This window comes from Sarcophilus harrisii, chromosome 3 (genome assembly GCF_902635505.1).
Source record: "Sarcophilus harrisii chromosome 3, mSarHar1.11, whole genome shotgun sequence".
In the NCBI taxonomy this organism is placed as follows: Eukaryota; Metazoa; Chordata; class Mammalia; order Dasyuromorphia; family Dasyuridae; genus Sarcophilus; species Sarcophilus harrisii.
This window is the reverse complement of record NC_045428.1, coordinates 50,958,385-50,985,556: the sequence shown is the minus strand read 5'-3', so window position 1 is coordinate 50,985,556 and position 27,172 is coordinate 50,958,385. Positions and strand designations below refer to the sequence as shown.

The 27,172-nt window shown below is 34.8% G+C and overlaps 1 protein-coding gene across 1 annotated transcript in view; it reads left to right on the top strand.

Annotated features, from left to right (window-relative positions):
- The window catches only part of LOC111720084, a 45,216-nt gene extending 27,183 nt beyond the window's left edge, over window positions 1-18,033 (top strand). The window contains exons 6-7 of the mRNA XM_023500778.2: window positions 7,479-7,588; window positions 17,780-18,033. Coding sequence (XP_023356546.1) covers window positions 7,479-7,588; window positions 17,780-17,904 — 235 coding nt within the window. The 3' untranslated portion in view covers window positions 17,905-18,033. The remainder of the gene's footprint in view (window positions 1-7,478; window positions 7,589-17,779) is intronic.
- The last annotated feature ends 9,139 nt before the right edge of the window (window positions 18,034-27,172 follow it).

The following is a 27,172-nucleotide window of genomic DNA, read 5'->3' as shown; positions in this document are numbered from 1 at the left end:
TCTTAACATCATGCCTAAATTTGCCAAGGTGGGCCTCAAATCAGAAAGACTTTATTGTTCTGAGTTCAAATGTTATCTCAGACTCTGGTCACCGTGGGCAAGTCACTTCACCTGCAAATGAGATGGAAAAAAAAATAACAAATCACCCTAGTATCCTTGCCAAGAAAACACCCAAAGAGGATCAGGAAGAATCAGGCATGATTGAAAAAACTGAACAACAACAAAAAACTTTGACTCACTGCTCCTATTTCTAATTTCTGGAGCCAGGTAAAATCAGGCTAATCATCTTCCATATATCATGCTCCACTAAGTCTTCTCTTCTTCAGGGAAAGCATTCCTAATGCCTTTAACCAACTTTAATAGGGTATAAATTTGAATTCACCATTCTGATTGTCTTCCTGTAGACAGTCTCCAGCTTACCGATGTCCTTCCTAAAAATGACATCTAGAACTACAGTAATACTCTAGGAAATGGTATGAAGGGAGGGAACAAGCATTTATTAGGTACCTACCATATGCCAGACACTGTGGTAAGCACTTTACAAATATTATGTCATTTGATCCTCACAACAAGCTTGGGAGATAAGTGCTATTATCATCCTCATTTTACAGTTGAGGAAACTAAGGCAGACAGAGGATAAAGGACTAATATAGGGAGACTATTACCTCCTAATTCTTAGACGTTCCAATTCTCAGTGTAGATGATTATTATGTTATCTCTTTTGGTTGGTTGCCTCCATTCAAATAATCCACTAAAACATCAAGGTCTTTTCAGTCAATTTATGGTCTAATCAGAGCTCCATCATCTTGTACTTGTGAAGTTCACTGAACCCAATTGGAAGACTTTACATTTATCCCCATTGTACTCTATCTTATTCAATTCAACCCAGTTGTTCTGGCCTTGATCTTTTTGTATATAGGAACTAATTCACTGGATTGATCATATAACTATATAGTATAAAAAGTTGACATTCATCCATTTGATCTTTGATATTGTAGCTTGACTTTTGATTATGTCATTCACCATCATTCATATTCACTAAATGTGTGACAGAATCAATTCAGATAGAGTAATCAAAGGGAATTGTGATGATTTTCAACTAGAAAGAAGTAGGAGAAGGCCTCAACTCTAGCTCAGTATTGCAATGACTATATAAAATAAAAGAAAAGAAGGAAGGAACAAAGCATTGAAAGAAGGAAAAAACTGCCCACACAATGTTGGAGTTTCTTGAGTGGGGAAAGAGGCACTAGTTAGTTTAATAACACCTCAAAAGGCAATGAAGATAAACTTTGTTTTTCCTTTGAGATGAAGAAATATGAGAATAGGTAAAATAGGTTTGAAGCTAGGAACGCAGCTGGGGATCATTATCTATAGCCAGGAGCTGGGCCTGTACTCCTCTTTACTCCAAGGAATTTGTTTTAAATCATGAGGAAACTATCTGATTCTGTTTGAACTTTGGTTAAAACTCCATGGCAGGAAATCCCTTAAAATAAACAACTTAAGATTCCCTATTTAATAAATATAGTAATGTAGCTAACTATGTTAGCAAAATTCCCATGTTTGAATAAGCAACAGATATATTTTAATGGTTTTAATGGTTTAAGTATAACATAAATATGGCTTTCAGGTTCCCTTTAAATCAATGTAATATACATGGATAATTCAATAAGTTCAAGAAAAGATAGCCAAAAAGATAGTTTGATCTGAAGGATCAAACTGAGGTCCCTTTCCTCTAAATATCTCCCCAATATCCAGTAAGATGGCTAAGTGAGTCTGGGTCTCAACTAAGCTTCCATTCATCAGAATGAGAGAAAAAATGCTTGAAAGCAAAAGAACATTTCATCACAATGTGTATTTGCTTTGTATGTTTTGCACTTATTTGTGTATATGTTGCAGTTCCTCAGTAGACTATAAGGTCTTTGCAGGTAAGAATTGTTTCATCTCAGTCATTTAGTTAGTAAATATTTACTAAAATCTGATTTGTCAGATGGGCAAATGAACCACAAGGAAAACCTGACAGAAAAAACAGTGGAGGAACTGAAAGAAAATGAATAAGCAACCAAAAAGAGGCCTCAATAAAATGAACGAATATTTAGAGCAAAGGAAACTGATCTTCAGAACTGATACAATAACAAATGTCAGAAATTATCATGGATCAATTGCATTACTCTTGGGAGTAATCACAAGATCAGTAAAGTTATTTAGAGGACATAAGGATATGATCTGGGTCAGAATCTAGAGTTCTTAAAGGAAAACATAAAAAGGCCAACAAAAGAATAGTTTTAAACAAATCATGGAGAATCTCTTTAAAAGAGAGACTCTCTGAGAAAGAAATTAAGAGAGTTGGACTTCAAAAAAACAGAGAAAAAGAAGAACAAAATAAAGAAAGCAAAACTGGAAATACATCTCCGGTCTTCAATCTCAAAGAAATTTATCTTGAATATGGAATCCAGGGATACAATGTGAGAATCTGTGGTTCCCCGTCCCTCCTGCAAAAAAAAAACAAAAAAAACCCACAAATAAAATTAAAAACTTGAATATACTACTTCATGAAATAATGCAAAAAAAAATACCTAGAAGAATTGGAAATAGAAGGCAAAGTATAATTTAACAGAATTCCTATATCATAATTTGAAAGAAACCCCAAATTCAACTCAGGTAGAAATGTTGTGGTCAAGCTCCAGAATTGAAGAAAAAGATAGGAAAAAATATGAACAATTCCTTATTGTTTCCTTTTTCTTTGTGCTCTCAATTATGCTAATACTATTATAGGTTAGTTTTAACTTTAGCTATTTTGAAAACACAGTCCAAGGAATCCCTTTTAGTAGGTTCACAACATCAAAACTATTGCCATGAAAATACAAGTATGTTTAATTTCTAATATAAGAAATATCAATAAATATAACCTACATAAAAACACTTGGGAAGAGAGAATATTCAATTTTTAAGAGCAAAAAGCTTAAGAAAGCTCTTTTATAGCTTCCTGTTCAAGTCTCATTTTCTATCATTTATACAGTCTGCAATTGCATTAAAATTAGTCAACTTCAAATTACAGGAAAATTAAAACCACTGACAAGTTAAGTCTCTGTCAAATCCACTTTGCAAAAAAATAGAATATTAGTGTCTCCTAAGTCCCTTGAGGGTAATGGCAGTGACCCCAGCCTAACACAGTGACTTACATATAGTATGTGTTTTCTGAATTGAATTTAAAAATAAATTCTATTCTTTGCTGAATGGAGCTTAAGCAGATTGGACTCAGATCCAAAGAAAACAGTTTTTAAAAGTTTAAAAAAATATTCCCCACATATGGGGGGTGGGGAATAAATGAGAAGAAAAAGTCTCATTTCCTGAGATGAAAGGAAAAGTTTTCATTGCTTTCATGGGAAAGTCTCTTTTCTAATCAAAGGAAAGTCTTTTTTTCCTGAGTTCAGGCCCCATATCCCCTGCAGACAGCCTCTGTATTGCTTCTAGAAGGGGTAGAAAAGGAAGGAAATTTTTTTTTAACAGCAAATGCCACTTAAGAAAGTTGTGTGAAGGGTGAGCTCTTAATTCTTGGCAAAAGAAAACAAATGGAGATTGATTTTTCTCTTCAGCCAAGGTGAACTTGGCCTACTGATGAATCCTAACCTAAAGGGATTTCCTTTAATAGTTAACATCCCTTGGCCCAATTTCATAGGGACTGAACAATCTCTTACAATTAGGACAATGGCTCTTTAATTTTTGTCTATTTTAGGTTTTAGCTAGATCTGTATCTCTCAAATATTTGTTCTCAGGACCCTTTCACACTATTAAAAATTATTGAGGAACCCCCCCAAATGCTTTTGTTTATATAGATTATAGTTATTGATATTTGCTATATTAGAAATTAAAACATGTTAGTATTCAAATTGCATTAAGAAATGCTATAAGTCTGCACACAGTATTTGCCCTTATTTATATATCATCTTAAAGTTTACAAAGTGCTTTTCCTACAGGGAACCTATAAGATAGATAGGCAATGTAAGTATTATTCCCATTTTACAGTGAGTAAAGAAAAGTAAAGGAAATGAGTATCAGAGAAATATCATTTTAGTAATGATCCCAGATATGTGCTCCACATTGCTTTCTCAGAGTGGTTAAAGATGGTATTAAAGGTCATACGTTGCTGGTAAGTGACAAAACTAGGTCTAAAAATATAGTCAATTAAGCTAGTGAATAAACATGGAAATTATTTCAAAGACCTTCATTTTTTAACAGGAATCAAGAAAAATAAAAAAGGATCTTCTGAAATTGGTCCTTGGTTAATCAAGCTAAATTTGGCTGACAATGGCATAGATGGAAGAGGAAAAGAAGGAGAAAGAGGTGTATTGGAATTCATTCAACTTTTAACATAGTAAGTTTTAATCAGAGGACATTAAAAGATGTCCATTTTATGCTCAAGTTCTTATGATTCAGGTTCATGCTCATGATTCATTGTGACAATCATCTTCAGCAGTTCTGGGTGAATTTTTCCATGATCATCTCCTTCTCTAAAGTGGAATCTGGGATGTTTAATAAAGAATGTATGAAATTAGAGGAAAATTAGAGGAAACTCAAGTTTCCATGTGGAAATACTTAGAGAACTTTTCAAAGCTTCCTGGATTGTGGCTGTTGACCACTCCATGGCCTGGATCTAAGGTGGTATAGCTGTAGAGTGGTAAGTGGTGATAGAATCAAGTCTTGACAATTGATTGGATATATGGGATAAGAGTGTAGGGAAAGTCACAGGTGACTCTGAGTTTGCAAATTGGTATAACTAGAATATGGGTTCTTAACCTTTTTTGGGTCATGAATACCTTCAACAGTCTGATAAAGCTTATGGACACTTTCTCAGGATCATGTTTTTAAATAATTGAAAGAAATGCCAAATTTGAGCTAGAGGTTAATGAAATTAAAGATGTAATTTCCCCCCTAAGTTCACATGCTTCCCACAGTTTATCTAAATACTCAATGTCAGATCATATTCTAGGTGTCAACACTAGGCATTACAACAATAGGCAGCAACGTGGCTTGGAATAAGGAAGATCTGAGTTCAAAACTGACCTCAGATACTAGATTTATGACGCTGGGCAAGTCATTTAATATCTGTTTGCCTCAGTCTCTTCCTCTTTGAAATAGGGATAGTAATAATACATATCTCCCTAGGTTGTTGTGAAGATTAAATATTTATAATGTACTTAGCACAGGGTCTGGTCCATACTAAGCACCATATTAAAGATATTATTCTTATTAATTAGATAATGTTCATCCAAGTTCCTTTCCAGTTTTAAGATTTCAATCTCCACAATTCCAAAAGACTTGTGATGGAAAATACCATCCACAAACAGAAAGGAACAATGGATTCAGAATACAGATTGAAGAATACTGTTTTCACTTTTTTAAAATGTATTTTTTGTTTTTTCTTTTTCATGGTTTTCCCCCTTTGCTCTAAGTTTTCTTTTGCAACATGACTTGGTATGGAAATATTTTTAACATGATTATGTGTGTATAGCCTATTTCAGATTGTTTGCTGTCTTGGGAAGGGTCAAAAAAAAGGAGGGAAGGAGAAAAATTTGGAACTCAAAATCTTTCAAAAAATGTTGAAAATTATCTTTACATGTAATTGGCAAAAAATAAGTGTATTTTACAGGATGATTAACCTGTTGCCAACATTGTCTGGAACCTTTCTCAAGAATATGGACACAGATTTTTGCTGCTTCCTCTTTTTCATGCTCTGGTTCAGGAAAGATTTTATTTTACTTATTTTATTTTTATTTATTTTTAACACACTGCTTTATGAATCATGTTGGGAAAGAAAAATCAGAACAAAAGGAAAAACCATGGAAGAGATAAAAAAAAAACAGAAAAAAGAAATGAACATAATATGTGTTGATTTCCTTAGTTCTTTTTCTGGATGCAGATGACATTTTCTATCTAAAGTCTATTGGGACTGCTTTGAATAACTGAATCACTAAGAACCAAGGCTTTCATAGTTGATCATTGCCGTTATTGTATACAATATATTCCTGGTTCTGCTTGTTTCGCTCAGCATCAGTTCATGTAAATGTTTCCAGGCTTTTCTAAAATTAACTTGTTCATCATTTTTTATAGAAAAATAATATTCTATTACTTTCATATACCACAACTTGTTCAGCCATTCCCCAATTGATGGGCATCTACTCATTTTCCAGTTCTTTGCTCCCACAAAAAGAGATTCTATGAACATTTTTGCACATGTGGATTCTTTTCCCTCCTTTATGATTTCCTTGGGATACGGACCCAGTAATGGCACTTCTGAGTCAAAGGATATGCATAGTTTTATAGCCCTTTGGGCACAGTTCCAGACTGATATCCAAAATGGTTGGATTATTTCACACCACCAACAATGCATTAGTGTCCCAGTTTTCTCACATCCCCTCCAACATTTATCATTATCTTTTCTTGTCATCTTAGCCAATTTGAGAGGTGTGAGGTGGTACTTCAGAGTTGTTTTAATTTGCATTTCTCTAATCAATAGTGATTTAGAGCAATTTTTATATAACTGTAGATGACTAATTTCATCATCTGAAAATTGACTCTTTATATTCTTTAACCATTTATGAATTAGGAAATCAGGAAAGACTTTAGATGTGGAGGAGATTTCTGCTCATTGTCTTCTTAAACCATTGTATCTGGGCAAAGTTGTTGTACTCTTCATTCTGTCTGCCACTCACTTTTTTTTTTTTTTTTTTTTTTTTTTGCTGAGGCAATTGTGGTTAAGTGACTTGCCCAGGATCACACAATTACTGCCACTCACTTTTAAAATAAAGTCATAAATGTCTGAAAATGGGATTTTATAGTGGAAATGCAGCAAGGCAAGAAATACAGCCACATGGACAACAGACTCAGTCTTTAATGAAACAAGGAGAATTGATCTCTCCAAGTTCTGTAATAGCTTATACAGAAACACATCAGCCCATGGGAAGGGGCCATTTATTGCTGTCATTCTCATACAGCTCCAGGGGTTTGTTGTTTTATACTGAAAGGAGACATAGATCTTGGTCTTGTGGCTTAATTTATAGTAGCACCAGCAACTTGAGATGCTGATAACAGAAAAGCACAGAACAACTTTGAAAGTTAGAGGTGAAATTTATTACATGATTTAGGAAAGCCAATTGTAAATAATAGAGATTGTAGTGTCATGTACAATCCTCTTTTTCTATTCTACTATGTACATAAAAATTTCAATTCTATTCAACATTTGTTAAATTTGAAGTAACAATCTTTTTAAAGAAAAAGAGGGAAAGATTTGTATTTGTATTATATATATATGTATTATATAATATATATATATATAAAGTATTTGTCAATTGTGGGAAACAGGGGAGGAGGCCACTGTGTTAGTGTGGTATGACTATGAACAGACAACACAAAAATAATTAAACAATGTTCTATGACTAACCACATTTTGACCTACAATAGTTTTTTTTTCACTTTTATTACAGTCTTATAAAATATTCTGACTACTTAAGAGAAATAGATCTTGGCAATAATGTTCTGGGAGAAATTGCTGCTCGTGATATACTGGAAGCATTAAAGGAGAGAAAAAAAGGTAGAGTATTTATATTTCCTTATCCTGTTGAATTAAAATTTTGTATTCTTCACTGTTTCATAACCTTTTTTGCTCACAAAACATGATATGTTTCAGAAAAACTACATGAACTAGACCTATTTTGCTTGATTTTTCCTGTCAATTTGCAAAGTTATACAATTTATTAGTAAATTGTACAATTTGTTAGTTTTATGTCTCTTTCATTTTTTAAAGACTTCTACCTATTCTATGCTTAAATTCTTCACTAATATATTGAAAATACATAATAAATTCATATTTATATAGATACAAAACACCCAGAAGGCTCAAAAAAACTATAGTGTTTTCATAATCCATAAAATGAGAACCAAGGTTCCTTTCTTATAGTCCCAAATACTCTAAGGTTTTCCAGGGCCTTCTGAATCATCAAAGAATGGCAAAATTGTGTTCAGTCCAGTTTTGTTAAGTGTATTTTATTGTTTAATTCCAATTCTTTGAAAACTGTTAATTTACTTAGATATAGTATATAGAGTAAGACACCTGCTATTTTTGTGAGGGTAGGATTCTTCTTGACTTAGCTAAGTCAGGAAAGTAGTATGGAAGATAATGTTGTGCATACAGAGCACTTGTCAGTGCAAGTTGGGAGCAAGGAACTTAAACATAGAAACTAAATAGCTACTATTGAACTCTGAAAGATAGCACAGTGGATAGAGCCTCAGCCCTGAAGTCAGGAAGAGCTGAATTCAAATCTAGCCTCAGACACTTACTGGCTCTGTTTCCTTAGTTTCCTCAGCTACAAAATATAGAATATATTATAAAGCACCTATAGTGTATCTTGCACACAGTAGGCACTTGATAAATGCTTATTTCCTTCTTGTGAAAAAGATGAATTAGAGTCAGTTTCTTCACTTGGCCCTATATCTTGTCTCCTGATCCAGTAGAGATCAGTAATGATTATGCATCCTTAATCCTGTTCCATCAATGAGTTTTCCCATTTCTTTTCCATTCAGCATTCTGAATGGTATGCTTGTTGGTAGCAACAAGACTGCAAGGGACAATGTCTAAACTCCATGTATCCAATATGAGTCCTGAGGGTACATGAGGGCAGGGTGTGTTTCTATTGTTTTTTCAGGTGCTCAAGAGGTACTCACTCAACAGATTTAACCTTCTTCCCAAAACTGTTTACCTAATTAGTAAACATGTGTCAGTAGCTCTGACTGACTGCCTGCTGCTAAACTGCATAATCTTAGCTCCTACTGAGTTATTCCATTTGTCGGTTTTCTAACTATAATAGTTTTTTAAAAATTCAGCCTGCTTTCATTTGAATTTTTGATACTGCAGCCAATAGATAAAAATGCTTTATCTAGGCTTAGTTCTTTGAAGAATCTTGTCTATATTTAGGACAATTTCTGGAGAGGAGAGGAGTGATCCATGAAATGGCAGCATAGGTTCACAAGCATTCTATGTGTGGATGACAAAATAAAAGATTATAATATATAATCCACTAATCTTGTTTTTTTTCTATAAAGAATAGAACAAAAATAATATATATGTTATAGTATACATATATACTACAATATTTATACATTACTTTTATGTCAAATTAAATCAGACACAACCAAAAAAAAGTCCTTTGGAATGAAATTATGTTTTACTGGAAATTGATAGTTGTGAGACTTCTGAGTTCACCTCCTAGACGTGTCACTGGGCCAATCAATTCATTTCTGGCCTCTTGATATTTACTAGCTTTGTAATCTTGGCTCTTAATGTCTCTGAAGCTCAGTTTATTCATCTGTAAAGTATGAGAATTGGACAGAATGACTTCTAAGTCTATAACCTTATGAGCATTAAAAATAAGTATTAGGAATTGATAAATTTCTATTCAACAATTTAAAAACATGTATGTGTTTGACAATAGAATATAAAAGAAAAAATGAAAATAAATCCTGCCCTCATCTAGCTTACATTCTCTTTCTTTTCTTTTTCTATTATTTTATTTTATTCTAATATTTTTATTTTCCATGGTAATGTGCAAAACAATTTTTTACATTTGCTTTTAAAAACCTTGAGTTCTAGATTCCTTCCTTCTCACCCCCTCCCCACTGAGAAGGCAATATGAAGTTATGTAAAACATTTCCATAAAAATCATGTAGCAAGAAAACATAGATCTCCCTCTCCCCCAAAAAAACTCAAAAAAAATAAAGTTTAAATTTTGCTTCAGTTTATATTCAGACACAATTAGTTCTTCCTCTGAGTATGGATAGCAATTTTCATCATAAGTCCTTCAGAAAAGTCTTAGATAATTGTATTGCTGAGAATAAGCACAAATATTAATAGCTAATCATCTCACAACATTGTTATTATTTTTACACAGTATATTTTACTTTGCTTGAACTCATGGAGAACTTCCCAAGTTTCTCTGAGAGCATCCTGCTCATAATTTTTTATAGAACAATAATATTCCATCATAATCACATACCACATGACAATCCTTTTATTAATAAACATGCTGACTTTGTTAACAAAATGATTAAATTATCTAGAAATTATGTCTCTTGAACTTTTTTAATCACCATAACATTTTTCTCTGGAACTATTTATACCATTAGCATATTCCCCTTCATCTTATTTCTCTTCATCTCATACTCTTTCTGGAGTATGGGCTGGGAGATTTCTGGGAGAAAGGGCTACTCTCTGGAAGAAAACACAGTTATTTCTACCTCTCCAAAACTGGGCTGGTTGCTCTTTTGCCATACCATCATATCACTTCCCACCTTCCCTCCAGGGACAAAAGGAGGAGAAAGAGGAAGATATTTCTTTCTCCTCATTACTATTTCCAGAAGATTCCTTCACCATCATCATTCAGTAAGCCCTTTTCTGAGATTCATGCTGATCACATCCATTGATATCACATGCATTGGGATCTTTGTGGCAGTAATCTATAGGTCTCCAGTTTGTACATACATACCTTTTTTTTTTTTAAACTATCTCTTCTTCTGACTCTGGAACCATCCCAGGCTTTAGTAGATCATCCCTGCTCTTATTTTCTTAGGACTTCTCAACCATCTTCACACCATATGTTAACCTGATACACCTCCTCCTCCCTTTCCCCTCTACAGTCATTCTAACTCCCCTTTATGTATTGTCTTTCTCTATTAAAAATGAAAGCTCCTTGAAAGGAGAGAATATTTTGCTTGCTTGTATTTCCATCCCTAATACCTAGTGCCTGGAACATACAGTAAGCCTTAGTAAATTTTCCTATCTATCTATCTGTCTGTCTGTCTACTTTTCTACCTCTCTATCCATAGCTGTTTCCCTATCTACTTGTTCTTCCTTCCTTGCTTGCTTCCTTCTCTCTTTCTTCTTTCTTCCTTCCTTTCTATTTATCTATCTGTCTTTCTATGTCTACCTGTCTACCTGTCTCCTTATCAATAGCTGTTTCCCTATCTGTTCTCTCTTTTCATTCCTTCCCTCTTTCCTTCTTCCTTCCTTCCTTCCTTCCTTTCTTCCTTCCTTCCTTCCTCCCTCCCTCTCTCCCTTCCTCCCTTTTTTCCTCCTTCTATCTTTTTTTTCTTTTGATGTTTTCTTGCTTGCTTGCTTTCCTTTCTTCATTTCTTCCTTTCTATCTATCTTTCTTTCCTTTATTTCTTTCCAATCTTCTTGCTTCGTTACCTCAAAAAAATCATTCTCTTCTGATATATTTCTCTTTCTCAGGAATCAATAGCTGTGTGTTCTAAGCTCAGTTGCCTTTCTCAGTCACATCTAGAAAGCATGTAATTTAGGACTACCAATGATGTTGCTAGTAGAGACAGAAGATTTGTGAATGAAGCAGGGATAGGAGGTGGGAAAGAGGAGAAAGAGTATCATAAGATCATAGATTTAGAACTGGAAGAGACCCCTCAAAGGCTATCTATTTCCACCCTCTTATTTTACACATGAGAAAACTGAGTGAGGAAAGGCAACATAATTTGTCCCATTTGGTAGTTTCACTGTCAGGGCTAGGATTTGAATCCAGGTCCTCTGGCTCTTTTCCAGAAAGCTTTTCACTGTGCAATTCTGTCCTATATAATGTATTTTTACTTGACATTGGGTTAGGGATAGAATGGATATGGAAATGTTCAGGCAGTGAGATTATTAGCCTTACCAAGAAAGAGGGATACCATTTTTTCCCGTTGACAGAAGGAAGGAAAAGAGAGCCATAATACTGAGAAATTTTGAGAACTGGAGATAGGAAATTAAGGTGTGCAGCCAGCTAAAAATGGGACTCAACTCCTTATCAAAATGGGAAATCAGAGCATCAGGAGTAAGTGTGGTGGCTATGATGGCAGGGGAGCAAAATCTGAAATGGGTTGTCTACAGCAGAATAGAAGGGAGAGAAAGTAGAGTGGGGTAATCAAGCACTGTAGAGAATCCCCCTGAGGTTATGTACCATGAACTTGTAGTGAAGGTAGCTATGACATTCATCTCAATTTAAGTTAAGTAAGTAAGAAAAGAGAGTTTTAAATCTTGCACTCTTTCTAGCCCTGAGGTTTCTTTTTCATTAGGCACATCATTATAATGTCAGCTAATTGTTTAAAGTTTCACATATGTTGACAGAAAATAACTGTAATGAGAGCTCTTGGAGCTGCAAAGTATTGTGCTTATGTCTCAGTGTTTTAATCTACACAATGAGAGGATAATTACTGACTGTTCAACTAAAAACTTGAAATACAAAGTCAAGGTACTTAAAACATTTTTTAATTTGTATAAATGACCTTTTTTACATTATAAATCCAGGATGCCTGCAGAATCTTCACTTGTAACAAAGAAAAACAGTTAAAGCAGAATGGAAAAAGAAAAACTTTAGTATAGTCAACATTCCTCACTCTTAATTCCCTTTATTGTTGGGGGAAAAAAAGAAGGCTGTTTTAAAATGTTTTCCAGGGTCAATATCACTAAGAATTTAACTGTCCTTTAGGATTGCTTTTCTTTACATTATTATGTTCTTATTTAGTCCTTTCAGTTATGTCTGACTCTTCATGGCCCCATTTGGGGTTTATTTGGCAAAGATGCTAGAGTAACTGCCATTTTTTTCCAGTTCATTTTACAGATGAAAAAACTGAGGCAAATAGGATTGTGTGATTTGCCCAGAGTCACACACACTGCTAGTAAGTACCTGAGGTCAAATTTGAACTCTGAGAGATTACTGTTAGGCCCAGCACTCTACCTATTGCACCATCAGTTCCCAGCAATCTACTACACCACCATTTGTCCCATTACTTTAGCATTTCATGGTGTATATTGTTCTCCTGCTTTTTTACTTTGTTCTATGTATGTATTCTACAATGACTAGAGAGCAGACTTGAAGTTAGAAAGACCTGACTTTAAATTTGACTTCAGGTATTTTATTAGCTGGATGACCCCAGATCAGACACTTATTCTATCTCAGTTTCTTCATATGTAAAATGAGGATAAAAATGGAAACAATCTAACACAATTGTTGTGAAGACAAAATATTCTTATAGTTAATAATAATATTATTATTCCTTCTATGTTTCTCTGTTTCTTTGTTTTATATGGTGAAATAATATTACATTCCATTCACTTAATGCAATTTGTAAATCTATACTCATTCTTTTTCTTTTTTCTTTTTTTGCTAGTACAAAGAGTAAAGTACATATTAAGAAGCAATAGGAAGTGTTTTCTTTATTATTCAAATAACAAAATATGGAATCATGTTGAATAAGTTTCTATCTTCCATCTACACGTTACCCTAAAATCATTTCAGATACACTGAGGAATCAAATGAAACTGTGGACATAAACATGAAGAATTGGCTACTCAAAATGATGTTAATTAAGTGAATTTTTATGGGTAAAATACATTTCCTTCTAATGGTACCATTTTCAATGCAAAGTAATTAGTGATATCCTTGAAAATAGAAGTTTTGTTCAGAGAAGAGGATCTGTATTGCTGTTTTTCCATTTGGAAATAATCACAGTTTAATTTACCAATTAACAAGTTAAATATAAAATATATTATAATGTCTAAATGAATGGAATGAAATTACTTAATTGCCTACTAAGTACTCTTTAATAGTCTGTCTTTAATGAAAGAATGTACCAGAAAGCTATTTCTTCAGAATCATGAGTGGTTTTACTTTATTGAAGGACATTAAGGAGAGTTGGAATAGCTCATACATTTATATAGTGTCTTAAGTTATACAGAATACTTAGGCAAACTAAGTTTTTATGGCATTCTTTTTGGGGGTTGACAATAGGTGATGTGGTATAGTGAAAAACGCACTGGATTTGAAGTCAGAAGACAAGAGGAGAGATCCCAAACTTTCATCTGGAGCAAGAAGATCTTCTCTTCTCCAGGGTTAATGTTTTCATGCTAGTAAAATTAAAATTAGGTCATCCTACCTCCCCAGTCCTGTTGCATCTTTTTAAGGTACTTAGAGATTTTCACCAAAAAGCAAACCAGCAAGAATGATAAATACAATAGGACTTGTTATCTGAGTGCCTGCGATCTCATTCGAGAAAAAGTACTTAACTTGAAAGCAGGGAGAGGGAAGAAAAGGGAAGGGGAAGTAAGGACAAATCATTATCATTATCGCCAAGACAAAAATACAACCAAATTTCTGGGGAGGTAAGAGATACAGGGTTCATGTCTGAGAGGAAGAAAACAAGTATCAGAAATCCAGGTAAGAGATGCTCTCCTGACATTTTCTCCATGTTTCTACTATTCCACACAACATAAATACATGGAAATGAAAAGGTTTTATGTGAGGAGCAGGATCTTACTCAGATGCATCTGATTGCTTTCCTATCTTTGACTGGGAAAGGGAAGTGGACATCAAAGTTGTACATCGGATGTTTTCAGCAAGCAAGCTTCCAGATATAAGATAGGAAGAGGGGGCATAGACAACTTATACAAAAGATAGATCTTCCTAAATCCCAATCTTGAAAACTCCTTCTAGCTCTAAATTATACAAACATATATAAACCCACTCCTTTTCAGACTTTCCTCATTACTACTGGGCCACCCAGATTCAGAATCTAACAGTCATCCTTGATTCTTCACTCACAGACACCCCGCATAACCAATCACTTGCCAAATCTCATGGTTTTTATTTCCATATTTCCCCTTTACGTTCCATTCTCTCCATTCACTCAGCTACCATCTTCATTTCACTCAACCACCATGTTAGTTCCAGTCCTCCTCAGTTCTTGGCTCAATACTTGCATTAAATTCCTAGTTGGTCTGTATGACTCACATCTCTTTCATCTCCAATACATCTTCCACATAGCTGCCAAAGTATCTTTCCTAAAGACATGGCCATGTCACTCGTACCCCACTTAATTCCAGTGACTCCTTATTACCTCTAGAATCACATATAAATTCCTCTGTAAAGCGTTTCCTTCTCTTTCCCCTTTTCTTACCTTTTACTCCTGTCCAATGCATTCATAAAACCACACTAGGTCTACTGCTATTCCTAATACTCCATTTTTTTTCTCTGTGCCTTTGTAATGACTCTAACCCTTCTTTTCTGTGCCTGGGTTATTCTTCCTCTTCACCTCTGCCTCCAAGAATCCTTACCATATTTAAAAACTCAGTTCAAGTGCCTCCTCTTCAGAAACTCTTTCCTGGTTAACATCCAACTGTTAAAACCTTCCATTTTAAGGTTACCTTGAATATATATTTTTAATGTATATATACCTATATATGGATATGGTATCTTTTCCATTAGAATGTGTGTCCCTTGTGGCCAGGGACTGTTTTCAATTTTTCTTTGTGTTCTCAGCACCTAAGATAGTGCCTGTCTTGCACATACTCAAATTATCACCAGTCAATGGGTATTAAGTATCCATTATGTGCCAGGCATTGGACTAGGAGCTCCTGGGATACAAATACAAAGAATGAAACAATGTCTATCAGTCAATAGCTAATGTTATATGAGGAAGGAGAATAAAAATACACATATAAACATATACAAATGTATATGTTTTTAAAATAAATATCAAATAGACAAGATAGGACAACAAATACAAGGTAGTTTGAGATGTGGGGCCCTGTTGAGGGGACAAAGATAGACTTCATAAAGAAGGTGAATCTTGAACTGAGTCTTGAGGGAAGAGAATGATTCTTCAGGATAGAGGTGAAGAGGAAACACTTTCTGAGTAAGAAGGATAGGCAGAGGTGGGAAATAGAGCACTATGTGTAAGGAACAGAAGGTAGGCTTATTTAATCAGATTGTAGACTTTAGGTAGGGAAACAAGGAAACAAGTTAGTCTGGGAAGATAGTTTGTGTCAAAGTTATAAAGGACTTTAAAAGCTAAGCACAGAAGTTTATGTCTTACCTTAGAGGCAATGAGAAGCCACCAGAGTTTATTGAGTATGATGTTCATTCCCTTAAGTTTAAGGAAATCTTAAACTAAATCTGAGCTTAAGAAAAATCATTTTTTATACCAGTGGACTGGAGTGATGAGTTGAGATCAGAAGGATGTTGCAATAATCTAGACAATGTGTGATGAGGGTTTGAACTAAGGTAATATCTATGTTAGTGGGGAAAAAGGAAGATTTGAGAAATGTAGAAGTAAAAATGGCAAAATTTTGCAAATGATTGGATTGTAGAGTGAAAGAGAGTGAGAAGTCAAAGTCACAAACCTGGCAGACTAGAGGAATAGTAATGACTTCAAAATAAAGAGGGAAGTTTGGATAAGAGGCAGGGTTGAGCAAAGGTGATAAATTTGTTTTGGACTTGTTAAGTTCAAAATATCTCCAGAATGTCCACTTTAAAATTATGTTCCACAAATGAAGATCTTGATACCTGTTTGTTGATTAATTATTTGAATTAATAAGGGACAGTATTAAGTTTAGGGCAGCTAGAGAGCACAGTAGATAGAGTGCTAAGTTTGGAGTTAAAAAGACTCTTCTTCCTGAGTTCAAATTTGGTCTCGGATACTTACCAGCTATGAGGCCTCCTGGAAAATTCACTAAAGTCACTTAACCCGGTTTGCCTCAGTTTCCTCATCCATAAAATAATCTGGAAAAGGATACAGCAAACCACTCAAGTATCTTTGCCAAGAAAACCTTAAGGTGGTATCATGAAAGAGTTGGATACACTAAACAACAGAATAAGGTTATCTTTTAACTTAAAATGTGTTACCATTTATCTTGATAAAAACTGGTATGTTCTGTAAAACTGGAAAGTTATATGAAAAGAAGAGCTATTACATGGAAGAAGAAATTATATGGAAATTTTCTGATTGACCACAGAAGACAGAACTAGGAACAAAGGATGAAGGTTGTACAGAATTAGGTTTCCAATCACTGCAAGAGAAAATGCTGTCACAATTGGAGCTGTCCAAGGTAGGATGGTTTGGGCCCCATACAAATAAATGAATAACTAGAAGAGCTAACATTATTTATATAGCATTTTGCAAATACAAAGAACATTCCTTACAGCTGTAATCTCATTATATCCACACAACAATCTTTGGGAGTTAGATACTGTTATTAACCCCATTTTAAGTGGAGGCTGAGGGAGGTTAAATGACTTGACCCAGCTCACACAAATATTGCCTGAAGCAGGATTTGAACTCAGATCTTCCTGACTCCAGGCCTAAGGCTTTATCATCTAGCCATTTGGCATGGCTTCTACTCAGTGTAGATCTTTGAATGAAACTGGATGACTACATGCCAAGGATATCAAAGAATGATTTCTATTCAGATTCAAATTGGACCAGATAGTCTGTGAGGTGCCCTCATTCAAAGAGGGTCAAGATACCTTGGTCTTTAAGGATTTAAAGAGTTGTATATGGAACAAGAATTATTTTTGTTCTATTTGACTCCAGGGGATAAAACTAATAGCAACTGATAGAAGCTTCGTAAAGACAAATTTAGACTAGATATCCTGAAAAAAAAAATCTGATAACAATAGAAACATCCATAAGTGGTAATGATTCCTACTTTGCTGGAAGTCTTTAAGGAAAGGATAGATGACCTATGTTATAGAGGAGAATCTATGAGTCAGAGGTTAAACTAAGTGGCCTGCAGGTTTAATTTTCAATACTGAAATTCTGTGATTCTGTAATTTATAAAAGAAAGGAAGAACACATAACTAGCAATAATACAGGAAGAAAATGAATACACCTCACTTTCCTATCAGAGAGAAATAACTAGATGCATAGAAAATGAATATCCTTTCTTCCTGTTTTCTTTCTGTAGGTAAACTGTCAAACTTAGAAATTATAGTCACTCCACAGATTTCTTCAGATATCTTCAGATCCATTTGGAATAACAGTAAGAAATTTGTTGCTGCCCAAAAGAAAAAGAAGATAAGTAAAGAATAGTCCATGTGTTTTGGGTAAGTAGATAATCACCAAGAAGGCCTTATAAAAGTGAGGGAGTGTAGCTAATAAAGATAAGGGGGTAAGATGTCAATATGCAATTATAAGAATCACAGCATTTGGTCGGAACCATCCAGTAATTTACTCCATCTCTGAAATTGGCATTTTCCCTCCTTGTATTAGAAGGTCGTAGTGGCTCCCAAAGGTTAGGAACATTCCTCCAGGACATTCCAGTTTTACAATAATCAAATATATAACTATATCTATGAATTTATCAAACTTTTTTGGATTTAGATTTATGAATTGAAATATTATGGCAATTAGTTTCATAAATTGATTACCTATTGTGGGAAGGTAGCCTTTTTATGTCAAGTTTATAGGTTTTTTTCATTATTTCACAGACCAAAATCCGAATATAAACTCCATCTATTCCCATGGACAAACTGTTATGGATATAAAGACAACGTGAATGAGAAATAGAATTACTAAATAAGAGTAATTTTATGACTGAGGAAAAATACATTTTTCTTATATTACACTTATCACATTTATAAAAAGTTGCTTTGCCAAAGGAAACTCAATAAAACAAATTAAATCTTACTCTGGGATTTCTCCTTTTCTTGAGCAAGTGTAGTTTCTACTAGATTAAAAGTAACCATGCTATTAACCAAGTTAAGTAAAAATTAATCTTATTTCCAATGTCATAAGTTTGTGTGGGTATGTTTGGGAAGAGGAGCTATTCTCTAAATATCACTTCCTTGAAAAGCACTTTCTTTCCCAAAGAAGAGAACTTCCAGTCACTCTATTTATTTATGAAAGTCAAGCAACAACATATTCAACAAATATTTCTCAGATGACTATCATCTTCACTGTGTTTACTGTAGGAAATACAGAAGAAAATGTGATAAGAAACTGACCTTGGATGGTAGTTGATGAGTATTGAGAAGGGGACAAATGTAAGAGATGCTGTAAAGGTAGGATCAATGAGACTTGGCACCTCATTGACTATGTATGATAAGAAAGAGTAAGAAATCAAGAGTAATTCCTCAATAATGAACCTAAATGATTAAAGGATGTTAACAGCGCTTTCAACAGAAATGGAGAAATTAAGAAGAGAACTGGGAGGAAAAATGAGTGAGACAATAGCTCACTTTAAATTTTAAGTTTTTATATTCAACATATATAGGACTGCTTGCCATCTAGGGGAGGGGGTGGAGGGAGAGAGGGGAAAAATCAGAACAGAAGTGAGTGCAAGGGATAATGTTGTAAAAAAATTACCCTGGCATGGGTTCTGTCAATAAAAAGTTATTATAATAAATAAATAATAAATTAAGTAATAAAAAAAATTAAGTTTTTCATATAGTTAATAGGCAGTTAATAATGTAAGGATAAAGTTCAGAAGAGAAGTTGCATTTAGATATATAGATCTAGAAGTTATCTGGATAAAGAAGCTAATTGAACCCATGAATATAAGAATAAAAAAAGTCTAGAATAAGAGCTCTGCTATAAATCCACAAGGGGATAAGATAAGAAAGATAATCTAGCAAAGAAGAGGAAGAAAGAGTAGACAAACAGCAAAGAGAACTAGGAAAAAAGCAATGTCACAAAAACTGAGGAAAGAATCTAGAAAACCAATATGGTCAACAGTATAATACAGAGATATCAAGAAAGACAACAATTGAAAATAAACTTTGGTTTTGGCAACCAAAAGATCTTTCTTTTAAAGCTTCACCCCCTCAAATATATGCAAAGATAGTTTTCAATATTCCCTTTTGCAAAATCTTGTGCTCCAATTTTTTCCCTCCCTTCCCCTATCACTCTCCCCTAGACAGCAAGCAATCCAATATAGATTAAACATGTGCAACACTTCCAAACATATTTCCATAATCATCATGCTGTGCCAAAAAAAAAAAATCAGATCAAAAGGGGGGGGAAATATGAGAAAGAAAAAAAAAAACAGGCAAACAACCAAAAAAGGTGAAAATTCTAGGCCTTGATATGCATTTAATCTCCATAATTCCCTCTCTGAATCCTAAGGATGGCTCTTTCCATCATGTGTCTATTGGAATTGCCCTGAATCACCTCATTGTTGAAAAGAGTCAAATTCATCCATCATAGTTAATCATCACATAATCCTGTTATTGCTGGATTACTGGTAATCTTGAGAGGAGTTTCAGTTGAACAATGAGATTGTAAACTTCTAGTTGGTAAACTGGGATGCAAATGGGATTTGGGAAAGTTGAGATAATCGGAAGAAATACTTTATTCTCCAAATTTATCTGTAAAAATGAGGGAATAGAGAATGTCTGATCACATGTGTAAGTATTATTGAAAGAACCACTGGATAAAAGAAGATTGAAAATTAGAGAGAGGAAAGGGATGATCTGGGAAGAGATTATCTCAACTTTCCCAAATCAGTGGCTCATAACAAATGATCCCCTTGAAAAACCATTAAACATTTTTTTCAAGAGAAAGTCATATGCAAATATTTTAGGGAAATCAATGGCAGAGATAGGAAGTTTTATGTTCCTATAACACAGGTGTGAGATGATAAAGGACTGGTCTGGGAAACTAACAACAGGAATAAAAAAGAAGGGACAGAATTGAGAGACATTGGGAATGATGGATTTGATGATTAATTCAATATAAAGGATAATGAAAAGAATGTGAATGTGACTTCAACTTTTCAAATCAGGATAATTATGAAAGAGATTATATACTTATAAGGAAGCCAAGAGGGGCAATAATTTTATTGATAATTACAGATTTTATGAGTTGGAAAGCACTTCAGCGGCCAGGTACTCGAACACATACAAGAAAGGAATCACTAGTATAATAAATAATACCCAAAAAGTAGTTGTCCAACCTCTACTTGAAGTTCTCCAAGAAGGGAGAAATTCACCACATCTCAAGACAACCCATTCTATGTTTAGACAGAAAAGAAGTCTTCTTGATATCAAATCTAAATTGGCACTTTTGTAACTTCTACCCATGGCTTCTAGTTCTGCTCTTTAGAGTCAAGCAAACCAAGTCTAAAACCTCATGTATATAAGGGCTCTTCAGCTAATTGAATACAGTCATTATGCCCCCCCCCCCTTAGACTTCTTTCACCAGGTTAAACCTTCACATGACATGGACTCAATCCTGGCTATTCCTATAGGGACACTCACCAATTTATCTTTCTTTCTTTATCTTATTTTTCTTAAACTGTGGTACATAGAACTCAACACAACACTAGATGAAATCTGATGAGGATAGAGTATTAGAGGATAGAGTGAGATTATAATCTATTTATTTCTGGAAATTATGTCTCTCAGTTTAGCTTTTATTTAGCATCAGTCTTAAAATAATTCATTCATGATTTAATTAATAAATTGTCATTAATATATTAATTTAATGTAAGTAATTAATAAATGGAAACTATTTTGAAAGCATTAACTTTTTGGCTGCCACTTCACACAACCAACTCATATTGAGATTGCAGTTCACTAAAACCACTAGAACATCTTCAAAACAATTACTTATCTAACTCTACCATTTTGAACTTGTAAAGTAGATTTTTAAAAAATTATTCAATGATAAAATTTTACATTTGCCCCTATTAAATTTTACATTGTTAGATTTAGTCAACTTCTCTAGCATGTTCCCATTCTTCTAGATCTTGATTGTCTAAAAATGATTATTTGATGAGCCTGCCCTATTGGTTTTTTATCCACATTGATGATAACAATGTTAAACAACCTAAGAATAATTTCAGAGTACATATAAGGCAAACTCCTACAAATCTGACATACCATCAACCAGTTCTATATCCATCTGATCATATGATTGTCTAATCCATTTATATCCATCTTCTCACCAAGAATAGTACAAGCTACTTTATCTGAACCTTTGCTAGGCAAACTATATCCACAGCACTCTTCTTCCACTGCCATAGTAATTGTCAAAAAAGGAAAGGGGATTAGTCTGACATGATTTGTGCTTGATGAAGCCTACTGATTCTTGGTCTCTCATTTTTACAGATAAAGAAATTGAGATCCAGAAAGATTAAGTGATTTAGTGCCAGTATGACCTTAGACAAGGTACTTAACTTCACTGTGCTTCAGTCTTCTTATCTGTAAAACAAAGGGGTTGAACTAAATAAGCTCCAATGCCCTTTCCCAAATCTAAATCTACGATTTTCTGATTTTAAAGACAAAAAGGACAAGGTCTAAGTACTAAGTTTTGGGGAATAGCCATCTTACCCATCATATTGGACCAGATAAAAGGAAGGGACCAGTTGATTGGGAGTGGTGGTGGTGGTGGTGAGGGTGAGTCTAGGAGGGAGAGTAGGGTAAGAATTCCAGGGGAATGAGAGCTTATCAACAGAATCAAAGAAGCAGAGACAAAAATGCCTGAGCCTATACTGAGCCACAGGTCAAAACAACTAGGGATCAACTATTATTAAGATGGGAGGAAGGGTATCTTTGTATCCTTAGCAGAAGCTATTTACTAAACAGCAAACCATCTGGAAGAAGGATTTAGGCTAAATTTGGGTCCAGGTGCCAACAGGTCAAGGGCTAAGGGCAGACCTTACTGGCAATACTTGGGGGACAGCAAAGAAGTGTAACCAGTGTCTCATAGTCCACATCAACTATCCCTGTCCTCCCTAAAGCTACAATTTTATTGAAATTCATTTCTTTTAGATTCATTTAACAAAACTGTTTAAATATTTCTTGATTTTTAAAAAAGAATTCTCCCAGTCTTCTAAAGAAAAGAGATCTCAGAAGACTTTTTTTCATCCATAAAAGAAAAATATTTTTATAGAGCTAGTGAAAAAGGAAGGAACAAGCATGAAGACAGACTTGCATGAAGAAAAAAAGAGCAAAAATGGTCATAGTTCTGTGAAGCTTTGTGAAAGGAGTTTTTGAAGAGATTAAAATACTTAATGGAAATACATCACTAGCGATACAGTAATTAACCACCTGCCTCCTACCCAGTTGTGATGGTATAACCAGGAACAGTTGTGATGATATCACCAATTTAAAAAGTGGTAGAGCTCAGATCAGAACTTGTAAAACAGGTGCACACTTCGTTAAAAAATAGGGCTCACTTCTGCACAGGCTTATAAATTAATTGGATATAGAACAAATGGTCAAAGGACAGGGTGGAGTCAAGAATAACAGGCTTCTGAGCCTGGAAGACTTGTGATTCCACTAACAGAAATGGGGAAGGATTTAGAAATGGATTAGACTTTAGGGTTCTTTAAAGATCCAGGGAAATGAAGTATTTTACCTAATGTCCTATGAATAGTGAGCAATACACACAGAGGTAAGCCACTTTTAGAGAGATGATAATAAATCCAGTTTGAACATACTGCATTTAAGGTAATATCAGGATGCCAAAGTGGAAAAGAGAAACAGGTAGTAGGAAATGCTGGCTTGTCACACAGGAAAAAAAAACAAAAACAGGAATGATCATACAGATTTAGTAATCATCTGCTTAGAGGTGATAAGTAAAATCATGACAATGGATCCTCTCACAAAGGGAAAGATATAAAGAGAAAAGGGAAGAAAAAAGAGCATACTTCATTATCTTTTTCTCCTAGGAAGGAAGAAAAGATGGGTGGACATAGTGAGGTATTAAAATATGGAAGATGGAAGTCAACAGAATTTGCAATAGATCCTAGCTTCTTAAACTATGGGTTGTGACTCTTATAACTGAATGTAGGGGTTGTGAAATTGTGATTTATTATCAGTAAATATTTATTTGTATACCTATTTGATATACCTATATATCAGGATCATGTAAAAATTTCTCAGGCAAAAAGGGGTCATGAATGGAAAAAGTTTAAGAAGTCCTGCTGATGATCACATTTTTCTCAATAAAATAGGAAGTAAGGTCATTTGCTGAGAGGGGGTGAGATATATTTAGAGTCCAGATGTGAAAGGAAGTTTGCAAAGATCCCTTTAGAAAGTATGATAAGGTATTCATCAGAAATGGATAAAAATATTGCCATTAAAAAAAATTTTTAGTACCACTTTTTCAGTGCCTAGGTAGATGGAAAATGTGCTGAGAATTCCAGAGTTTACTGTTGCGTTAGGAAGTAGATAGTACACTGAGATTAAGTTTCAGAACCTGAACATCTTTAACTGAGAGGATAATATAGTACATTTTCAATGAACCTCCTGCTTCTGCTTGTTAAGCTTCTTTTCCTCCATTCATGAGGATTTTGCAAAATAAATGCGAAAAAGGCAATGAAGGCACATATGGTCTGTGGGGGAAAAGTCAAGATATACATGGACCTTATTCATGTAGCTCCTAAAAGGAACTATATGCCCTGAGAAGCCAACTCCAAAGACACTGAAATGGCAACTATATTATAAATCTATCTTTGACCTGGCTGATGATAGAGATCATTGCATTAGGAAACTACAAGCACAAAGCACAAAACTTACCCCTTTTCTGGTACTGTGAGTCAAATGAACTGTATAGATAAAAGGGAAGGGTGAGATTCACCACCAAAAAAAAAAAGGTTATTTGTTATTCCCCAGATAGAGGACTAGTTTTCCTGACAATTGAGGGGTTTATTTTTTGACCAAGTACAACAAAGCTTGTTCTATATTCAATGTCTTATAAGCCTTTGAGTGCCTGCAGATGGACTGAGGGAGAGCAAAATGTGACATAGCCTGATGTTCCCAGGGTTCCCCTGGGGATGGCATGAACCAGAGTGTTTTTATTTCTTTTTTTAAAAATTTATTATTTTTTTTTAACATTCCTTTCTTTTTAAATTTTGAGTTCCAGATTCCCTCCCTCCATCCTGCCCTTTCCCACCCACTGAGAAGGCAAACAACATATCAATTGTACATGTGAAATCATGCAAAACATAGTTCCGTATCAGCCATGTTACAAAAAAGCAAAAAATATAAAGTGAGAAAACTATACTTCAATTTGCAGAGTTCATCAGTTCTCTGTATGTAATTTTTTTTTTCATCATGAGTCTTTGGGAATTATCTTGGAACACTGTATAGGTTAAAGTAGCCAACTGGTCACCATTTCAACATTTCTATTATTGTGCACAATGACCTCTAGTTCTTTTCAGTTTACTTTGCATCGGTTCATATGGGTCTTAAAATGTTTTTCTGAAACTTACCCCCTTTTCATTTCTTATATTATAATAGAATTCCATCACAGCCATATATCACAACTTGTTCTTCCTTTTCCTGAACCAATGAGCATCTCCTCAATTTCCAATTCTTTACAACCTCAGAAAGAGTTACTATGAATATTTTTGTACATACATAGATCCTTTTTCCTTTTTCTTTGATCTCTTTGGGATACAGACCTAGCAATGATATTGCTGGGTCAGAGGGTAGAACCAGAATGTTTTGATCTACCCCCTTGTCATTTCTTAAAGTACAACAGAATTCTATCACAACCATATGTCACAACTTGCTCAACCATTTCCTCAACTGATAAGCATCAGTTCAATTTTCAATTCTTTACCAGTGCAAAAAAAAAAAAAAAACTGTTGTTAATATTTTTGTACATATATAGATCTCTTTCCTTTTTCTTTGGTCTGCTGGATCAGAGGATAGAACCAGAATGTTTTGATAAGTATTCAGGAACCACTTTGGGGATACCTTTAACTCAAAAAACTTCAGCATCTACTTGGCTTCCTAAAAAAGGGCTTTTGGCTTTGCTGAAAATATTCTGACCAGTAGATGTAGAAAATGATTTTCCTACATAAAGAAGTGACCATATCCCCAAGCCTAAAGTCATAGTCTTTCTGATTTAAAAGTACCACTGATTGCTGTCAGCCTTCTAGAGTCCTCATAATTCACAGGATCAGTGAAGGGCAAGGTCTTGGTTTACCCCATTCCCTGTTATCCTGGTTTAGCCCCTGCTTTGGCTCCCTTGCTGGTTCATTCTTCCTTCTGGGGTGAAGGGACGGCTCCAAGGACTGCTGATTGGGCCAGCAGTAACGCTGGTCAGGAGGACAGAAAGTGGATGGAAGGGATCTTTGCCCCCATCATCTGATCATGATACTGTACAAACAAGCTAGCTTGTCTAGTCCCAGACATGGAAGCAAACACAAGGAGGTGGACACTGCACAATGTCCCTCTTATCCATAAGGTCCTCCTGCCACATAGTTTTCCCCTTAGTGCCTCCCACTGTGCTATGAATATACTTACTGCCCACAAGTACTGGCTATATGAATGAGTTCCAAATATAGTGAGGGCTGTGCTTGTTTTTGAGTACTTAGTAAATATTTATTGACTCACTTTTTAACATACAGCCACAAATATGTTATGTTCAAATATGATTTCCCAATCTACATTTTTAGTTCTCTAATTCTGCACTTTTGGTCCACTCCTTAAACTTTTCTTTTCCTTTGGTCTCTTTGGATACAGATCTACTAGTGATGTTGCTGGATCAGAGGGTAGAACCAGAATGTTTTGACAAGTATTCAGGAACCACTTCAGGGATACCTTTAACTCAAAAAACTTCAGCATCTACTTGGCTTCCTAAAAAGGGCTTTTGACTTTGCTGAAAATATTCTGACCAACAGATGTAGAAAATGATTTTCCTACATAAAGAGGTGACTTAACTTAAACTCCTGACACTGGATAATTCATTTTTTCTTCCAATTCTTCTTTATATTCAATTCACTCCATCACAGTCCCCAGCCAATCCTCAAATTCTTCCTTTACTAAGGATAACGAAGCCTTCCTAGCCTCTTCTGTTTCCACTCCAGTCAGATAAATTTAATTTTTCCAGGAATATTTCTCTGACCTCGCAATCATTGTACTATATGTGCCACTCCTTCTGCCTGGAGGACCCTTTCTCCTCCTTTCAACCAATCTATTATTCTTTCCTTTTTCATATTGCTTATTCATAACCAACCACCTTTTTAGACTAGTCTGGTTAGACTCAAAATTCTCTAGGTAATATCCCTGTGATCCTCACCTTTCCTGGTGTCTTAGCTCTCTGGCATTTACAGGTACCCAATAATTATGTATAAAGGACATTTACACTCAAAAAGAGCCTTGTGAGGAATTTTCCTTTCGCCTTCCCCCAAACCCGCTGCCCGATGCTGACTTAAGAAAATAGTAACAGGCGGAGGGCTGCCATGGAGCAGGCAAACAAGCCTGCCAGCGAGATGGCAAAAGGTCACCGAGAAAGTGTAGGGAGGAGAAAAGAATAATAGCTGTTATTTATACAGCATTTTATGGCTTAAAAAGTGCTTTATCTCACTGTCTTCTTATCATCATCCTGTATCATAAGTACT